Consider the following 19869-nt stretch of genomic DNA (forward strand, 5'->3'; position numbering starts at 1 on the left):
CCAGCCTGTTCATCACACCTCTCTGGGCCTCCGTCAATTGACTCACATCTTTCCGAGCCGCCTTGATCTTAGCCTCCAACCGTCTTTTCCATGGTGGGTAACATATCTCATGGCTTCCATGGTTGCTATTATAGCCAAGCATGCATGTCTAGGATCACTGATGCTGAAGCGTATATCAGCTCATTGGTTTCCGTGATCGTTACGGTGATCGCCCTCAGTGCGATATATATATATATATATATATATATATATATATATATATATATATATATATATATATATATATATATATATATATATATATATATATATATATATATATATATATATATATATATACAGGTATATCCCTGACTGTAGTGGCGTTATGCATAGATGGAACTAAGGTAAAGGGAATGGATTATAATCCAGCTTTATTTATAATAGCGCTTTCACAACCACTGCAGCTGCAATAAAGCGCTTTCCAAAACATTTCAAATACTATGTCTACAAAATCAGAATATTGCTCCATATATAAAATGCATCGGATTATAAGGCACGACTGTCAGCTTTTGAGAAAATGGAATGCTTTTAGGTGCTGTTTGCTCATACTGAGTCACAAATTGCTTTTATTTCATGACCACCTTTGAGAAGTTTCATCGTTAAATGCATTCGTACGATCCAAAAGATAAGCCAAATGACTGGATTTGTTCTTCCCGCTTGTTGTTTTTATGATGACATCTAAATCCAGTGAGAGAAAAGTACGTGCAACATTGTGAAACAAATACTTGTCTTGTTTTGAAATCGTGGCAGGTCAGCGTGTCATGATTCCTCAAATTCTTGAGTTCAACTTCAGCCCCGACTGCACCCGGGCATGCCTCTACCACCCAGATTTTTACAATCACATGTTCCAGACGCTCTTCTTGGACCGGCCTGAAGATTGCCCTGTCACACAGATTGCATGATCACATTGTACACCTGATAGGCAATATTTTTCCTTCTCCACCGACTTCCTTTGTTTGTAAAGCTGGAGAAAGTTTGGGAAGTAAAAATACAGATGAAGTTGTCAAAAAAAACTATGGGTATTTCATTTGTGCTTCTCAAGTTAATCTTTGTGAATTTGATCAAGATGTACATGCACACCATGCGCAACCACAGATTCAGAGAGTGACAGGTGAAATGTTATGAATGACTCATTCTGTTTTAAGGTTGATGCTCTGATCAGTGTTTTCAGGAAGCTTTACTGTTATGTTTTTCAGCATAGTAAAATACAGACACAGACTCCATTCTTTTTTTCTTTCATATTTATTTGTAAAAAATTGTATCAGACCTGCCGGCCACGCATCATACTGTACAAGGCCAACATGCCAACATTAATGTCGCACCCTGTACCTTTTTCAAGACGCCATTATCTATTTTGATTGAACATCACCAGTATTGGTAAGCCATTCCTACCACTCCTCAAGAGAAAAAAAACAAGGTCTGCTTGATATTTCAGCACGAACTTACTGCCACCTGGTGACCTGAAACTAGAGCTGCAAGTGGCTTTGAACTGCAACTTGGCACAGAGCCAACATGGTGCCATAAGTTGAAGAAAATAATGAGGCCAGGGATGGTGGGCGTGGCCAGTGAGGTTTTAGGTTTGTGTCACAGTGTGTGTTGTTGTGTGGATGCTGCTGTGGGCTACAAGATCATCTTCGGGGGTGGGACAAGCGTGACGGTGGAAAACAGTAGGTTCTTTTTGTATATACTGTTGCTCGTATTTTCCATCACTTATGCTAACGTCATTGCCTGCGAACAAATGAACTATCCTTTCTTTCGTCGCTCCATTCTTATTCTTGGATGATTGAGCTGCTTTCTTGTGTCGCGCGTTTTCCTGCTAACACCTCAGTGCCATTGCACTACATTGAGTGTGTTGACGAAAATCTACCAAGCTTTCATGGTATCATACGCACGCGGGAAAGGGGTGTCCACTCGACTTGGACGTCATGCAAGTCAAGCGGGATGAGGAATGGTGCCCTGAGGAACTCCGCTGTTAGGACGGCTGACATCTAAGGGGGGAGGGGGAAAGCTGCAAATGAATTTTAGATTGAGTGCAGCACCTGGAAATAGAACTCAATTGGTGCACGGATGATATAATTTATATTACTCATTTTACTGTAATTATTATTGTGGAGGGATATGCTTGTATAGCCCAAATTCCACCTTCAATGCACTGAAGGTGCTTTCACACACTGTACTCATTCACCTGCTGACGATGCAGGAGCAATCGTGGGGTTATCTTGCTCAAAGGACACTCGGGCTTAGAGACTCAGGATTGGACCCCCAGCCCATATGACACACTAGACAAAGATTATGCAAAAGGAGGTTTGTGGAAAGGAAACAACTGACGTGTGACCCGCAATTACAACAGGTTAATTTTTGGAAGTGGGACCAGAGTGCCAGTGGAGGCCTGGAAGTGAAAACAAATATTTTTAATAAGACAATTGCTTTGTCATCATTAAAAGGCATACTTGATGTTTGGAGGTGGAACCAGAGTGAGTGTGCGCTCAATTTGATAGCATGGCAGATGCTTTTGCCACAAGTCAGATCATGAAGGGACTGTGTTTTGCATGTGGCATCAACTTAAATGTTTGGTGTTCTTGTTATTTTAGTACAGTTCAAGCCAGACCTGCATCACTCAGTGAAAAATGTAGAAGTTTAAAAATATGCTGTTATATTGTTCTATTGCCGAATACATTTCTTTATTTAATTTGAAGAAAATCCAACATGGGAAATTAAAACCTGGCATGTAGATACAAAACGTAGAATATTATTCACGGCAACTTGAGTGAGAACCACAAGTCGAAGTGTTTGCAGACGAGGTTTCGAGCTCTTTCATTTGTATAATTATTTGTTTTTGTAAGAACGCAACACTTTTTTTTCCCGGGTTCTTCGAGAAGTTAGTTCGGTTCTCGTTGAGAAAGACTGTTTTTTGGAAGCTCCAAAAAACTTTCATGCTGCACAACTCAAATCACACCGTGCAATGAAAACATTGGAAAGGTGTCAGCAAAGTTTTATTTCGACACAAGTTGCTCCGTGTGGAGTGGGCATCCGGCTCACCTGTTTTTATTAATTAGAGACACTGCGCACCTGTGGGCAAGTCCCTGATTGTGGTCACGTGACATGCACCATCGACCGTCACAAAACAAAGAAAAATTTCATCATATTTAACAAAATGAAATGAGAGCATAGCAACAAAATGGGGGCAGGGGAGAGGGTAAAATACAAAACAGTTATTTTGTTGTTTGACTTGGAGAAAATCTGACTGCTGTTAAGTCGGATAAATCATTAAGGACAACTTTGGCTGTGTCTTGGTGCTATGCGAGACGTCTCTTTTTTGTGGGAAGAGACTGAATCGCAGTGGTAAGGAAGAAACTTCGCTCAGCGTCAGCTTTTCGGCGAACCAGAGAGCTCTTGAAAACTTAATGACTTAGAATTAGTCCCTAACCTCCGTGGGGACTACACCGGTGCCGGCCCGCGGCTCATTTGGTACCGGGCCGCACAGAAAGAATAAACTACTTACATTCCTTCCGTTTTATTTATTTTGGACTTTGAAAGGTGTTTTATTTTGAAAAATAGCCGGATCCTGTGTTACATCCATCTACAGCAGGGGTAGGGAACTCCGGTTCCTCGAGAGCCATATCCGGCCTGTTTTCGATCCCTCCCTACTCCAACACACCTGATTCATTCATTGTTCATGATCGTTTTAGGCCTCTACAGAGCTTGCTGATGAACTGATCATTCGAATCAGCTGTGTTGAGAGAGGTCAAGAGGGATCTAAAACAGCCAGGATATGGCTCTCGAGGAACTGGAGTTCCCTACCCCTGGTCTACAGTATGCCACTCTTCACTCAAGTGAAGGGAGCGCTTCTCGGTCACGTGATAGGTTACCACTGAAATGAAACCCAAGAGCTAGCAAAATTAGTAAAATTACAAACATCTTTGGAAGGTTCTTGAGGGAAGGGAAAAAGGCCCAGCCAGAAGACAGAAGAGGAGCCTTCGACTTCCAAGAAAAATAAGGCTACGTTTAAAAAGGCAGGATCAGAGTCCTACTTTAGATACGGATTTATCTCCACGGGAGATTCCCACGCACCAAGCCCACTCTGCATAACATGCGGCTATGGTGAGTCCTATTTGGTGTTGCTTTAGGGGAGGACTTTGAGCCATCTTTCTACAAACTTGAGGCCAGCGACCTGACGGCGTGTCTCGCCACCGGCTTCAGCCGACACAACGCCACGGAGAGGGCGGGAAAAGGGCACATGTTCGAAGAGTCTCGCGCCGTGCAAATATCCGACGGCTCGCTCTACAACCAGGTGGCACTGATAACAGCCGAACATGACGACACGTGCGAGAAAGGTGAGGAAGGTCAGGTGAGGTTCCAGTCATCTTAATGGAGTCACCGCCTCATGTCTGCTTGTTTGGTCGCCACAGGTGAAACTGGACCGGGGTGGTGCCAGGACGCTTTGGTGCCAGGTTAGTATCGAACATGAGAGAGGCGCAGTCTGTCGGGCCCAGTTAAATGTGCATGTCGCCGGCAGACGAGAAGGTGAACCTCCTGTCCCTCATCGTCCTCACCCTGCGCCTCATCTTCGCCAAGACGCTCGCCATCAACTGTGTCATGACGCTGGGCCTGTGGTTCGGCGCATCAGAGTAGCTCACGCGGCATTCTCACCACCTTCCTGTTTTCAAATACCTAAATGGAGGAGTAACAGCCGCAATTAGTTTTGATGGATTTGTTTGTTTGTGTTTGAACTTGCATGCTGTCTTCATGTCAATGAGCGACCAAATCGATCACTAAATCAATTTGAAAAATCTGACAATATAAACAAGTTTGGTTGGTTAATTACTGTAGTGGTGTTGAGAAAGGGGCAACCATGCTTCGAAATACTTTGAAATAAAACTAATAGAAAACGAATAAAGGTGATTCATTTCTGTTTACAATGGTGAAAGGGGACGCCAAAAACGAAGTTGTTTTTGTAGTGTCATGTTAGCGCCCAACAAAACGCGTGATACATGCACGTTAATATGTGTGTGTGCGCATCACAATGAGCGTTTGTTTAAGAGCAAAGAAGCAAAGGTCTACTACTTTGCAATGTGTGCGTGCATCTGTTGCACTGTCTTTGGTTTTGCTGCTGTTTACACAGGAAGTGGTCACCTTGGCACCTGTGTCACAGATGACAGCATTTCGGTTCCGGTAAAACAGGTCACACCACCTCCTTCAAAGGCTGAAACAACTGGAGTTCCCCTGATCTCATTCTGATATAATGCCTAAAATACTGATTCCAAGTTTTCATGTCCGTTTCAAGTGAACGATTCAAGGAACAGTGGCAAACGACGCACTTGCACGTTCATTCACAGCAGGTTCCCTTGCTGATCCTTTGTCTAACATGTTGAATGAAGGTTGTTTGTGACGCCTATTGGATATCCACCCATCCATTTTCTAATCCGCTTATCCTCACAAGGGTCGCGGTGCATGCTGGGGTCTATCCCAGCTGTCTTTGGGCAGTAGGTGGGGGACACCCTGAACAGCAGGGTACACAAAGACGAACAAACATCCGTGCTCACACTCACACCTCAGGATAATTTAGAGTGTTCCATTAACCTGCCATGCATGTTTTTGGAATGTGGGAGGAAACTGTACCCGGAAAAAATCCACGCAGGCACGGAGAGAACATGCAATATCCACACAGGAAGGCTGGAGCCGGAATTGAACCTTGCACCTCTGCACTGTGAGGCCAGCATGCAAACTAGTCTCTCCGTGTTCTCCATGTGCCTGCGTGGATTTTCTCCAGGTACTCTGGTATTAACTTTTGTCTTTTACAGAACCAAGAAATTCAGATCTGACAAAAATCTTTACTTTTCAAAAAGGTCATTTTTTTAACTTTACTTTCTTTCATGTCCTTTGATAAATTATTCCACATTTTCAGTCCAAAAACGGTTCGACAGTATACCAGCATTCCGATTTCGCACGAAAGCCAGGTTGTTTAAAATTACCTCTCCCTCTTCTCCCTCATCAGGAAAAAAAAAGTCACATATGTGATGAATAATTCCGGACTTAAAATTGACCCTTGCGGTACCCCACATGCAATATCTGCAAGTGGTCATTTCAATACAATGGATTGTACAAACTGCTATTTTCACTGTAGCTTTTTACTCAATTCAACCCTATCTGCCTGATCACATATTTCTCTTATTATGGTAGTTCAAAGACATGACATCAAAATTTTTTCTGAAATCTATAAACAGGCCTATTGCATTCTCCTTCACATCCTTCCATCCATCCATTCATCCAAGCATTTGCAGTAAAAATCCCAGTGTTTCATTTGTTTAATGAAACATGTGACCTCTTCCCGAATTTTGAAGGAGTATTCCCAACACAAATTTGTCCCATTTTGGACAGACCTAACTTCAGATCAGAAAGAAGGAGAGGACATTGAAATACAAGAAGGAATCCATATGGAGTCTCAAATCAGATTAGCAAAGGAGCACATCTGAGACTCATGACAAGACAAGAAAAATCGAAAAATCAGTGAGTTACAAAGTACATTTTTAGGCCCGCTGGGCCACAACGGGACAAGACAAGATCATTTTGAGCACGAAAACAGCCTGTTGTCAGGCTGAGTTCCAGCTCTGCAACAGTGTGACCCATCTCTTCCTGTGAGGCCACACCCCCGATGTATGTGACGAGATGAGGCGGTTGCAAGAGTTTTTGTGCAGGCACGCCAGTGGATGTGTCAGCGTGGGCTGCAAGGCGCAGTAGAAGACTCCCGAGTCGCTGGGCTTCACACGCTCGATACGCAGAGGAGCTTGCCGAGCACTGGCGTCCATGCTGCAGCTATACCTGTCAGAGTACTTTCCTGCCGTCTTGCCTTGACCGATCTTAAATCGGCTCAGGATGAACTCAGGTGCTGCGTTGGCTTCTTGTTTGTACCAGAAGATATAGTCGTTGCTCACCGATGTGACATAGCTGCAGTCCAGCGTCACTGTTTCACCCTCCACAGTGTGGACGTCCACTTTGGGCTGGTGCACGGTCTGGCCGCTGCTTCCTGTCACAAAAAGGGAACAAATGCGGTGGAGACGTCAGTTGAAGGTCCCATTGACCGCAGATTACCTTACCAAGACTCCAAGCAGCCATCAGCACACATACAAGCGCCTGACTCATGTCTGCACCCGCAGTCTGTATGAACGCTGACTTCTGGCTGAGGAGGCGGGGCCTTCATTTCCTGAGGCAGTGACATCACACCTGCACATTGAAAGCCTGGCGCCACTGTGAGAAGAGGAAGAGTGACCCCCTGAGTCGCAGCAGCGCACTGTGGTTCTTGTGTCTCATCTAAACGTCATCTTTTGTCGTCTGCGTCTTCTTTTTGAGAATACTGGCTGAGAAGCGGCCAGTGGTGGAGGGGGAAAAGCAGGCTTCCTCTGGTACACAAACAGGCAATGACAAGTTTCCCTCAAAATCACAATGTGGTCTTTTGCTGATGTCACAACACTGTGACAAGAAATCTATCGACAGATGTTGAGGAAATTGAAAATCCTAATGTATTGGCAGAAATTGCTATGTGACCTGATTCCGTTCTGTTCATTCTCTCAATAAAAATCATGCTCCATTTTAATAACATACACACTAAATATATACAGTATATATTTTTTTTTTCATCAAACGTCACAGCGATTTGTGATTGAATTATCATGAATGCAGAGGTCGGAGTTTCACCCACATATGCAACAGCTCCCGCCTTCAGGCACGGTAGGAATGTAACAAGTAATTTTCAGATTCACCATTGCCAATGATGGTTACACAGTGGAATATATCCAACCACTCGTCCGTGCCAAGACCGCCGCTGTATCAAAAGTAGTCCAGAAATAGTGGTCATTCTTCGATGAAAATTACGGCCAAAACTCAGAATTGTCGGCGAAAAGGAGCATCTGTCACTCGAGATTGCACTCCATTTCTTTAATACATTTTGGCAAACGACATCATGACATTTTGCACAGATTGAATTCTACCTTCCGCATTGTTTATCAATAATCTTTCTTTTTTTTAAGAAATCAATCCATGTCAACGATCCTTTGGAGAGAGGGAAAAAAGAAAAGATCTCAAAACAACAGATCAGACTTCCAATGTGGGAGCAAAACATCTCCGACGGCATCACTGACTTTGAGTCGTAACGCGAGGTGCGAGCGGAATTATTCGCAGAGGAATTTGACTCCTGGTCCAAAAGAAAGGAAACAAATTCATGTTGTCAGACAAATGTGACCAAGCGGAAGGATTGGTTTTGCCTAACTGAGTGTTTGTAAGAGATTCGGAGAAGGAAATTGATCTTTCGTGAGTGTCCACTTGAACTCGGATCCTCTGTGGCTTCACCGATGGAATGTAGGCTCCGGATACGTCTGCAAACCCTTTGTACTCTCCACCAAACAAGCCAATGCCATATGCGGCCATAAAATTTGGCAAACAAGGGTCCCCCCACGCCACCCCCAGTCTCCAATAAGTGCTTTCTCCAACCTCAACATCCCAAGTATGCGTTCCTGATGCCAAAGCAGAACCGCGCACCTTGTACCAGTCAAACCTCTCAGGATTCTTTGGACGCAAATGTCTTTTCCCAAAACTCAAGCTGGTCAGATCTTCCGACAGACTGAGTTCCGCATCGGCCGTGTTTGGGTCCAGGATGACGGGACTGTAGGAGACCATGTCCTTCATTCGTTCCCACGCATTGAACTTGAGGTTGCCCACGTGTTTGGCTTCATCCAGCAGAGCTCCTGGGAGCAGCTCAGGCTTGTTGGGCAGGTTCTGGATTTTGGTCATTGCAGTCTGGAAGTTTTTCATCAAGGAAAGGGGGTCAGAAGTCAGCTGCTCCTCTGCGCTTCTGATCGCCTCTGAGAGAGCGGCCATGTCTGTGTCGAGAGCCTCGATCTTCTCCTTCATCCTCCAACTCTTCTTCTGCTCCTCGTCCCTCACAGCAGACAACCTGGCCTCCTCCTCGACCCACAGGAAGCGATGAAGCTCCTCGAAATCCTTCTTAATCTTGCTTTCCACCCGCTGTGTCTGGATCTTGATGTATGCCGCTTGTTCATTGCAGTCGTCTCGGATCTCGTTCAAATCTTCCAGTCTTTCCTTTGCACCCTGCAGACCTTCCCGGAGTTTCTCTTTGTTACTTTTGACAACTTCATCGAGGGGACGGAACGTGTGTCCGGCGTGTTTTTCTGCATCTCTGCAGACGAGGCAAACAAGCTCCTGGTGGTCCAAACAGAAGAGTTTCAGTATCTCCTTGTGCAAGCTGCAGACGTCTTCCGCCTCCACTGAGGCTTTTGAAAAGGCCTCACACACATTCCTCAGGGCCAAGTTTAAAGGGACATCCGTCAAACTAAACTCAGTTCTACAGACTGGACATGACTGATGTCCCTTTCGCTCCCACCACTGCTGCACACACGCGCGGCAGAAGCTGTGACTACAAGGCAGTACGACAGGATCTGTAAAGATTTCCAAACAGGTCGGACATACTAGGTAGTCCGCAACTCTTCTCGCCATGGTCCTCGCGAAGACACACAAACAGTCTGTAAGCTTGCAGCTTTGGCTGTCAGGAGAGCTGCTGTGCGTTGGCCACAGTCATGAGTGAAGGAATCGTTTGTCGCCAAGTGGACTTCCTGGTTTTCGTTTTCTGACTTGACGGCTGCTAAAAGCACGCCGTTATCTGGGATCACACAAAAAGTGGTTTATCACTCGCGCACGCACACACACACACACACACACACACACACACACACACACACACACACACACACACACACACACACACACACACACACACACACACACACACACACACACACACACAATCACATGCATGCGCACAAAAACATTCCAATCCAACAAGTCACACCGAGCAAAAATCAAATTAGGATTCAAGCACCAAAAAACACTGCAACAAAGTTTCCCCGACTCGAAAACAAAAAGCAAAATGCAGTCTTAAAAGCTAACTTGCTCAGAAAAGAAAAAGAGGATAAAAAGGGCTTGTAAGGAGATGGCAGCTTACCTGTCCTGCTGTGTATTCAATGTGCAGGTAGCGAAGAAAAAAACCCCACAATGAGCTCAGTGAAACAACGAACCTGCCAAACTCGCTTCACCACACTCCAAAAATAGCAAAACAAATGATGAACTAAAATGAATGACATATGATAAAATGAACACAAATGTTGACCTCAATTACTTTTGCCTTTTTACTTACTGCAACTTGCTGAAGATCCGCTCTGGGACGGCAAGAATTTTTAATTTTATTTTATTTTTTCGCATTTTGCTTCCAATATTTGGAGCTGAGGAAGCGAGGAAGAAAAATAATTTGACAGAAATAATGTGAACGCATCAGCAGCCCCACCCCTCCAAAAAAAAAAAAAAAACAACTTGTGTTGTCGAAAAATAATGGCACAGAGAACAGAGCAGTGAGTGATAGAAAGGCAACAGTGACTCAAATAACCACCCGTTAGAACCAAGGGAGGCAGAAGAGCATCTCTGAACACACAGTACGTCGAACTTTGAGGCAGATGGGCTACAGCAGCAGAAGACCACGCCGGGTGCCACTCCTTTCAGCTAAGAACAGGAAGCTGAGGCTACAATTTACACAAGCTCATCGAAATTGGACAATAGAAGATTGGAAAAACGTTGCCTGGTCTGATGAATCTCGATTTCTGCTGCGACATTCGGATGTTAGGGTCAGAATTTGGCGTCAACAACATGAAAGCATGGATCCATCCTGCCTTGTATCAACGGTTCAGGCTGGTGGTGGTGGTGTAATGGTGTGGGGAATATTTTCTTGGCACTCTTTGGGCGCCTTGATAGCAATTGAGCATCGTTGCAACGCCACAGCCTACCTGAGTATTGTTGCTGACCATGTCCATCCCTTTATGACCACAATGTACCCAACTTCTGATGGCTACTTTCAGCAGGATAATGCGCCATGTCATAAAGCTGGAATCATCTCAGACTAGTTTGTTGAACATGACAATGAGTTCACTGTACTCAAATGGCCTCCACAGTCACCAGATCTCAATCCAATAGAGCATTTTTGGGATGTGGTGGAACGGGAGATTCGCATCATGGATGTGCAGCCGACAAATCTGCGCCAACTGCGTGATGCCATCATGTTAATATGGACCAAACTCTCTAAGGAATGCTTCCAGCACCTTGTTGAATCTATGCCACAAAGAATTGAGGCAGTTCTGAAGGCAAAAGGGGGTCCAACCCGTTACTAGCATGGTGTACCTAATAAAATGGCCGGTGAGGGTATATGAGCAGCATTCCCGCTTGGGCGACAAAATAAACTTGGGTCACAAATGCCCAACCACCAAAATAAACTAAAAACACTTTCCTTTTTTTTTGCTCACAATATGTGGTCACTAATTTACAAATACAACAGGCCAATGTATGTGTGACATCAGTGATTTCTTCACAGAAATAAAATCACAGGAGCTGACCAAGGTTTTAGTGACAGCAGTTTATTCCCTGTAGACTGACAGCAAAATGGGGCTGAGTGTCATCTACGTGAGCAAATAGCATTCTTTTGATTGAAAGATGGTACAGTACAACGTAAACATGAGCGATTTCCACAATGAACTTTAAAAAAGTCGAACAAAACGTAAAATATTCATTCGACTAATTTAGAAAAGCGAATTAACTCAACACGCACAAAATAATGACTTGAGGCTCACTACACTTGAATTCATTCAATCACTGAGTTTGCAATATTTTGTCCACAGGCGGCCCAGTGGTTAGCGCGTCAACCTCACAGTGCAGAGGTCATGGATTCGATTCCGGCTCTGCCTCCCTGTGTGGAGCTCTTGCATATTCTCCTCCAGTTCCTCCCACATTCCACAACCATGCGTGGCAAATGTGGCAGGTTAAGCTACAATAAAATGATGTACAATCCAAATGCATAGTACTAGCCACATTAATCTCACAGGCATGCTGGAGCCTATCCCAGCCATCTTTGGGCCGTTGGCGGGTAACATCCTGAACTGGTTGCCAGCTAATCGCAGGGCACACACAGATGAAGAATCATCCACGCTCACACTCACACCGAGGGACACTTTCAGTGTCACAAAATCGTGTGAATAATGGCGTCCTCATGCTGTGCCGTGGGTTGTCAGAATAGAAAGAGCACTAAGAAAGAGATCTAGTCTTTTCTCGAATTCCTGCTGGTAAACACCCCTTTCAGAAAAAAATGGCAAAAGTTATGGTTACAAGCTTTATGACGTGAGAATTGGAGTGAGAAGGAAATTCAGAATGCTCGTCTTTGCAGTGCTCACTTCATATCTGGTAAGTACTTGGGAGTTAGATCTCCCATTTCAAATTATATTCTATGTTGTGAAAGCCCAGAATAATGTTCAGTGAGTGAAAGGAACAAATGAGTGAAAATAATATAAAGTAAAAAAAATATATATAAGCATAGCATGAGTGAAATTTAGTGAGCCTTCATTTACAAGTCACTTGTAAGTCGTCTGAAAAATAATGTCCACTCATTTGGTAATCACAAAACAAAACAAAAAAGCCCACAGGTAAAAAATGTATATATATGTATGTGATATGATTTATTTTACAGATGATCAACCTGTACCTGTTGATTGTGCAGCTGCCTCCATCACAACAGAGCAATGTCTGATCAACTTTTGATGAAAGTTCTTCAGGTATGAGATCACATGCTGACTCTTCATCCAAAGTTGGAATGGGCTCAAGAAGACAGCCCTCGCACTCTGAAGCAGCGTTTCTGTCTGTGGAGTCCTCGTGTGAATAAATGCTTGTGAGAACTGATGCTTTTGATGTAATTGATCTCAGCAAGTTTATGTGTTCGTCGGTTATCCCTAAATATGAAATCAAATATATAATTATGAATAAAAGCATTTGAAACATGCTACATTTAACATGTTGAGTACAAATGCCTGTTTCATATGTGTGTATCATTATTCACATTTGGTTGAATTTGGATATTGCAATTGCAATCTATTTTCAGCAAATTATCTAGCCATCTTTGCTTCATTATGTGATTCACCCCGAGTTACCACAATGCTGTCTTTGGATAACCTGCTTAAGCTGTCTTTGGATATCCTGCTGAATGACATTGCACATGAGATTTTACCAGTTCTCTTAACTTTCTTCAAATTGATATCACACACACACGTACTGGTTCCACTTTCTTTCTGGACATATCATTCCATGCACAGGATCGTGACGTGCAGGCTGAAGCGGAAAGGCCCAGTCTCACTGCCATGTCCACCTTCAACATGATTGCTGCTGCAACATGAACCAACGCTGAAACAAAAAGACTACTAATTCAAACTGAATAGAAAACTGTTGAACATTATTTGTGATTTTATTGAGACAAAGTCGCAAATATGTAGAATCTATATGAAAGTTGTGCTTAATCTTATATCTCTTTAAACTTCAACGATTCTACATGTTACATCAAACTGGCACAACAATTAAACTCATTATCATTTGTCACACACAAATATTAGGTACAGTTAACTACTGCATGGTTATTTGCTAGATTATCCTCTCAGCATTTATTAGTTTGATAAATGAATGAGATTGTCCATAATTGAAAATTGAAGACACCTACTTACCCTGCCATGCATGTGCAGTTCGCGGTCACTATGGAGCCAGTCTTCTTATTCACACATACCCATGCATGATAATACTGAGACTTTTGTCCCTGTCTTTGACGAGGCAGTTCGATGAAAAAGAATTGAGTAAACATCGCCACCTATCACATAATTATAAGCATCAAGACTCTTGTAGGCTTTGAGAGTCTCGTGTGTGAAAGCGCGAGGGTTATTTATCAAATACAGGCAGCGGTGCGTGAGCAGACTCTGTTCACCCGCGAGTGTTTTTGCCTCCGAGATGTGTGCGCATCTTCATGACGTCCCTGTTGTTTGCAAACTACTGCTGGCAACAGCTCACGCCCATGCGCTCCACACTCAGTGACTCCTCAACCTGGCTCATCTCCTCTGTATGACGTCACCCCCGACTCAACTCACCCAGCCCTCAAATACACAAATAACAAGAAACAGATATTACGGTATTGTAATGCCCTTCAGTGTCGTCAGGATGCACACGGTCGCAGATGCAATCTGTTCGCTTTTTAAAAAAACAAAACAAAACGGGAGACACGGACCAGAAAATTTGTCGGGAATCCAAAACAAATTTACCGGCCATTTTTTTTTTTTTTTTGTCTCATGATATGGACTATTTCAATTTTAGGAATAAAAATCAAAATTCCAACTGTTATTAGAGTCTTTCCTGACTACTAAGGGAATAATGCTGTATTTTACTTTTGGTGCTTCTATTTTAATACGGACGAAATTCAAATACATCAGATTCCGATCAAGAAAACAAGCTATTCGATTGGCTCATTGTGGTCACGTGATTATACAACAGTGGCACTCAGTCTGTGACAGCGGCCTGTGGGATTCATGTGGATTGTACTCTGCATTTGGAGTGGTCATGTGCAATATGTAGATGGAGTTTGATGTTGTTTTGCTACTTTTGTCATTTTATTGCAGCTTAGCCTGCCACATTTGCCAAGGAGGCTGTCATTACACTGGTGAGCAGCGTCAGCTGTCGCTGGCCTCCGAATTGACGTCTGAGCTGCACTGTCAAAATAACTTGAGGAGAGAAATGAAGAGAAGAAATTGGATAATACCAGAAGAAAACTACATGTGGTATCGGATGAAACAAACTAAAGAGCACACACAGTATGAGACCTACTACAGAGCAGAGTGAAGTAAAAAACGAGTCAATACAAAAGCATCATCGAGCACGGTAGCAGCCCGTTGTCACACTGAGTTGCACCTCTGCTACAGTGACACCCATCTACTCTGAGGCCACGCCCCCAATGTCACTTATGAAATGAGGCGTGTGCATGTGTTTTTGTGCAGCCACGCTAGTGGATGTGTCAGCGTGGGCCACAGGGCGCAGTAGAAGACTCCCGAGTCGCTGGGCTTCACGCGTTCCATATGCAGGGGAGCTTGCCGAGCGCTGGCATCCATGATGCAGCGAAACCTTTCACCGTACTTTTCCGCAATCATGTCGTAACCGAACCGATCTGTGCTCAGGATGAAGTCAGGCAATGTGTTTACTTCTTGTTTGTACCAGAAGATGTAGTCATTGTTCCCTGCCCTGTCGTAGCTGCAGTCCAGCGTCACTGCTGCGCCCTCCACGGTGTGGATGTCCCGTTCTGGCTGGTGCACCGTCTGGCCGCTGATTCCCGTCACAAAAAGGCAACAAAAGCGATCAGACGTCAGTGGAAAGCGGCAGTGACTTCACATTCGACCTTACCCAGGCTCCAAGCAGCCGTCAACACACATACAAGAGCCCGACTCATGTCTGCACGCGCAGTGTGCGTAAACGCTGACTTGTTGCAGAGGGGGCGGGACCTTTCTGAAGCATTGACGATGGAAGTCGTGTATTGCTGTGAGGCGTAGCAGCGCACTGTGGTTCGCGTGAACGTCAACTCTGTCTTGTCTTGATTTTAACCAGACTCATTTACAGCTGATAATAACTGAAATATGTACATAATCATCTCGATATGCAGGTGCACTTGCTCCCTGTCACTTCCGATATTCGCCGACATTCAAGCACGTGGCGAGCTGCCACTTGGGGAGATGGAAAGCAGGAAACTGTAACCGTTCGGTGCCTTTCATAGTCGCTCTTGTTCTCAGTATTATATTTTTATCTATCTTGACATTTGTTTGAACGTTATTGGACTTGTGATATTTTGTTTGTGTATTCTAATTTTGCTCTTGTACCTTGCCTTTGCAAGCGCTTTTTGTTTTATGTCTTATTTTTTTCTTCTGGCTCCTTGTGGCCAGGCAAGCAAATAGCGCGAATAAATTAGCTTGGTTTGACTGTGATTAAAGTACAGATCCGGATAAAAAATATTTTTTCTGAACTTATTTCTTGTTCAAGCCAATCCATATTGTTGTGGAAAATAATTTAGCACGCACGCAGCAAAATATGTTTTCTTTGTTTTTTTTTTTTGTGGTCACCTACTTTTGAACAAAGAATCTGTCACGGTTCTGTTTGTGGCCAACAGGTGGCACTGTAGGGCTCCTCCTGCAGCTGCACACCTGTTGGTCATTGTGTCATTAGTTTGTTTGTTTAAAAGGACTCTCGGCACGACCACTCGGTGTCGGTGTCGGGTCATTGTTGCTGTTTGTTTGTCCTGTCATGGTTCTGTTCGTGTTAGTTTTTTTGCTTCAGTCATGGTTTATGGTTTGGTACTTTGGATTCCTTGTGTTCTTAGAACTTTGTTTGTTTAGGATTTAGTTTTCTCTGCGTTTTTATCACTACAACTCATCAAGTTCACCCTGCTCCTCCGTCCTGGCTGCTTTTTGGGGTCCACCACCACCTCGCAACGTGACAGAATCTTTCACTGAAGATTCTCTGTGAACCCCAAACAAGACAACATTTGACTGCGGAGAGCCCAAAAAATCATTTGGTTTCAAGACAGTTTGATTGCCTCGCCTAACCGCTAAAAACTCAATTTTCAAATCATAACAATATTTTGTTTAGAAGCAAGATTTTCAGTTTCATTTTTATGAAATTTGTACTGGACGACCGAGCCCACATTTAGAATGTCGTTGGTGGCCCGACAACAGTGCCACACTAGTCCAGGACCATGAGGCCATTGGGCCACTGTTAATGTCGAATACTGTATCATTTTACTGTACTTTGTACCATTACTTGGGACCACTTGGTAACATCAAAATAGGTGTGAATGGCTTTTGAGCGGAACTTAAAACAGAGGCAACATGATGTCAGCACAGTGAAGCCAGAGATGGTGGGCGTGGCCAATGTGGTTGCAGCTTTGTGTCACTGTGGATGTTGTTGCAAGAAGGCTGCTGCAGGCTTCAAGATTGTCTTCGGGGGCGGGACAAGCATGACAGTGGAAATCAGGATGATCTTAATATATACGGGAGCTTGTATTTTCCACCTCTTGTATTGACATCATTGTCCGTGAATACTTGTTTTTCTTTCTCCACTCTGTTTTTTGTGGAAAGGTTCACCTGCTTGCCTCTGCCACGAATCTTCCTTTTATTGCCTCAAGTGCTATGGCAACATGATGAAAATTTTACCCAGCTTTTTTGATGCAAATACCATGCTTCAAGGTATCACAGACACTTGGAGAAGGGTGTCCAGTCGATATGGATGACATGAAAGTCAAGTGGACGAAGAACGTTGCCCTGAGGGATGCCGCTGCGAAGAGGCGGACCGCTGATGTGAAACTAGTTTGAGTGTCGCAACTGGTAAATTTTCCCATACATGCAACTGGAACGAGCAGATAATGGGAACACTGACAATGCATTTTATTTGTGCGTGGAAACATGAAGGTAAATGACAAATGGGATTTTGCTTGTATCACGCTTTTGAAGGCACTTAAAGCACTTTAACAATCCTCATCAGCATCAGGACCAAGTTGGGGCTTTGGTATTTTGCTCAAGGACACTTGGGCATGGTCACTTGGGTTGAGGATTGGACCCACGACCTTCAGGCTGGGAAAATGACCATAATACCACCTCAGCCCATAAGGATTCCAGTTGTGCTCTTGTCAAAGTTTCACTTCAGGTTTTTGTTATGGGACCAACTGATGTGTGTCAGGAGCTCAGAGATTGCTTTTCAGAAGCGGTACCAGACTGACTGTGGAGAATCGTAAGTTTGGCTTTTATGTATTGCAACCCAAATTGTGTCATAACCTCAAAAAGATGAGATAAAATAAGATAAAATATATTCTCCAAGTGCATTTTTTTACACCGCGAAGCCTGTTGAGTTTGCAGCTTCACAACAGATCTCAGGAGGTTCTTGTTTAGGAAGTAACTAATGTGTGACAGGATGGAACAGGTTATTTTTTGGAAGTGGAACCAGATTGATCGTGGAAACCTGTAAGTGGGATTTTTTTTTTTGGGAAGATAATTATTTAGTTTTGTTTTAATTAAAATCAGAAACAGACACTTTGCTAGTTCATATTTTTTGGGGTTTTGCTTGAGCCTCACATTGTCTGAATGTGTAGTCGATGTTTGGATGTGGAACCAGATCGAATGTTGGCCATGGTGAGTGGAAACATAGCAAAGTCTATTTGGTGGCTCAATTAAATGAAATTTGGGCATTTGGTTGTTACATGTTTACATGCTTTGTGTGAAACTTTCACAAGTTCTGTCATTAAGTTAATGTGAAAGCTTTTGGAAAGCATTAGTAATGTAAACATTAGACATGTCAGGAACCAGCAAATTTCTTTGAAGCTAAAATAGACACCTTAAATCAAACAGCATCACTTAAAATATAAGTTGCTGTTTCATTTCCATATTCATTTAGATGTTAAACTAAAAATAAGTATCAAACACAGAAAAAAAATAGTCGTTCGTGATGATGGTCTTCATGGATGCTTAACAGGTTTGCAAGGTGCTCTCCAATTGCCCACGTCACGTGCACGGCATTTTGTGTGCACCAATCTCATACATGGACCCTCGCGAGTCAATTTCTGCTCCAACAAAATCCTTGGACTGCCTTGATTTTAAAACGAGTGAGGGGAGCCGCTTCAATTGGTCATTCATATTCCACATTGTGGTCATGAAAACATTTGACACAACTTCCCCTGTAATGTCAGAATCTGGTTGGTGTTTTAGGGGAGGACTTTGAGCCGTCCTTCGACAAATTTGAGGCCAGCAACCTGACGGTGTGTCTCGCCACCGGGTTCAGCCGACGCAATGCCACAGAGAAGGCGGGAAAAGGTCACATATACGAGGAGTCTCGCCCCGTGCGAATATCGGATGACTCGATATACAACCAGGTGGCACTGCTAACAGCTGCACATGACGACACGTGCGAGGAAGGGGAGGAGGGTCAGGCGAAGACTCCAGTCATCTTAATGGAGTCACTGCCTCAGGTCTGCTTCTTATTTTGCCGCTTCAGGTGACAGTGGACCAGGGCAGTGCCAGGACACATTGGTGCCAGGTTCGTATTGAACATGTGAGAGGCACAGTCTGTCGGGCTGAACTAAATGTGCATGTCGCCGGCAGACGAGAAGGTGAACCTCCTCTCCCTCGCCGTCCTCACCCTGCGCCTCGTCTTCGCCAAGACGCTCGCCATCAACTGTGTCATGACACTGGGTCTCTGGTTTGGCGCACCAGAGTAGCCAGCGCAGCGCCACCACCTTCCTCTTGCTGCTGTGCTTGCATTAGAACGTCTCTTTTTACGTGTCAGTGAGTTATAAAATGCATCATTAAATCAACAAAAATTCAATAAAAGAACATTTTTTAAAAGACTGTTGCTTCCTTATTTTTTGGATGATTCAAAAGAGGCCCCCAAGATTCTACATCCAGAGAAACTAATAAGTCATGAATAAAATACAAAGAAGAAATCAAATCAGCATGATTACAAATTGTTCAAATAGTAGAAAGCCATTTTTGAAAACAAACAAATAAATAAATAAATCAACAATATAGAAGAATTCAGTTGCCTCGATTCAACTTTTGCCATGACCTGGATGAATGAGAGTCAACTCACACATTAAAAAAAAAAAAAAAATCCCACATCATTTAGCAAGCCTATCGGTATTTATTTTGTGATGATGAGTTAAAAATGACTTGTGCTATTTCTATGTGAGTTTTTTTGTGCATGATATCGTTTGTGTCTTTGCTGCTCTTTCCACAGGAAGCGGTCGCCATGGCACCTGCACCACAGATGACAGCGGTGAGGGTTTCGATCTCAAAAGCTTACTGGGACAGGATGTTTGTTGTGTGTAGGAAATGCAGGTGTCAGAGATTTTCTCGGACAAAGTTAAAGAAATGACTCGGCACACAG

General features: G+C 43.7%; 2 protein-coding genes and 1 gene segment (V, D, J or C); 1 reads left to right on the forward strand and 2 right to left on the reverse strand.

Annotated features, from left to right (window-relative positions):
* Positions 1-18257, forward strand: part of ttll12 (tubulin tyrosine ligase-like family, member 12) — a 35849-nt gene extending 17592 nt beyond the window's left edge. Inside the window, exons 14-16 of the mRNA XM_019875706.1 lie at positions 793-1020; positions 16044-16053; positions 18246-18257. Coding sequence (XP_019731265.1) covers positions 793-944 — 152 coding nt within the window. The 3' untranslated portion in view covers positions 945-1020; positions 16044-16053; positions 18246-18257. The remainder of the gene's footprint in view (positions 1-792; positions 1021-16043; positions 16054-18245) is intronic.
* LOC109519285 (tripartite motif-containing protein 35-like) lies at positions 6957-10198 on the reverse strand. Of its 5 annotated transcripts, XR_002168917.1 has the most exons (4): positions 9862-10048; positions 9523-9712; positions 7168-7287; positions 6979-7066 (listed from the first exon to the last, which is right to left on the reverse strand). XR_002168917.1 is itself a non-coding variant. In XM_019875710.1 (3 exons), exons 2-3 carry the CDS (start codon positions 9547-9549, stop codon positions 8170-8172), a joined length of 1113 nt encoding a protein of 370 aa, XP_019731269.1. In that variant the 5' UTR covers positions 9550-9712; positions 9862-10038; the 3' UTR covers positions 7371-8169. The 5 variants fall into 5 exon arrangements, 3 of the variants coding, with proteins under 3 accessions (XP_019731269.1, XP_019731268.1, XP_019731267.1); XR_002168916.1 differs by lacking the exon at positions 7168-7287 and having other exon boundaries at positions 6957-7066; XM_019875710.1 differs by lacking the exons at positions 6979-7066; positions 7168-7287 and adding an exon at positions 7371-9255 and having other exon boundaries at positions 9862-10038.
* LOC109519283 (T-cell receptor alpha chain V region HPB-MLT-like) lies at positions 14913-15433 on the reverse strand. The segment is given in 2 exon segments: positions 14913-15277; positions 15349-15433. Coding segments are annotated over 2 exon segments (411 nt in total).
* Positions 18258-19869: the final 1612 nt, after the last annotated feature.

Source organism: Hippocampus comes, unplaced genomic scaffold (genome assembly GCF_001891065.2).
Source record: "Hippocampus comes isolate QL1 unplaced genomic scaffold, H_comes_QL1_v1.1 scaffold334, whole genome shotgun sequence".
NCBI classification, from domain to species: domain Eukaryota; kingdom Metazoa; phylum Chordata; class Actinopteri; order Syngnathiformes; family Syngnathidae; genus Hippocampus; species Hippocampus comes.

Excerpts from the sequence above, each read along its gene's own strand:
- LOC109519285 (XM_019875709.1), bottom strand. The coding sequence starts at position 9,549 with ATGGCGAGAAGAGTTGCGGACTACCTAGTATGTCCGACCTGTTTGGAA.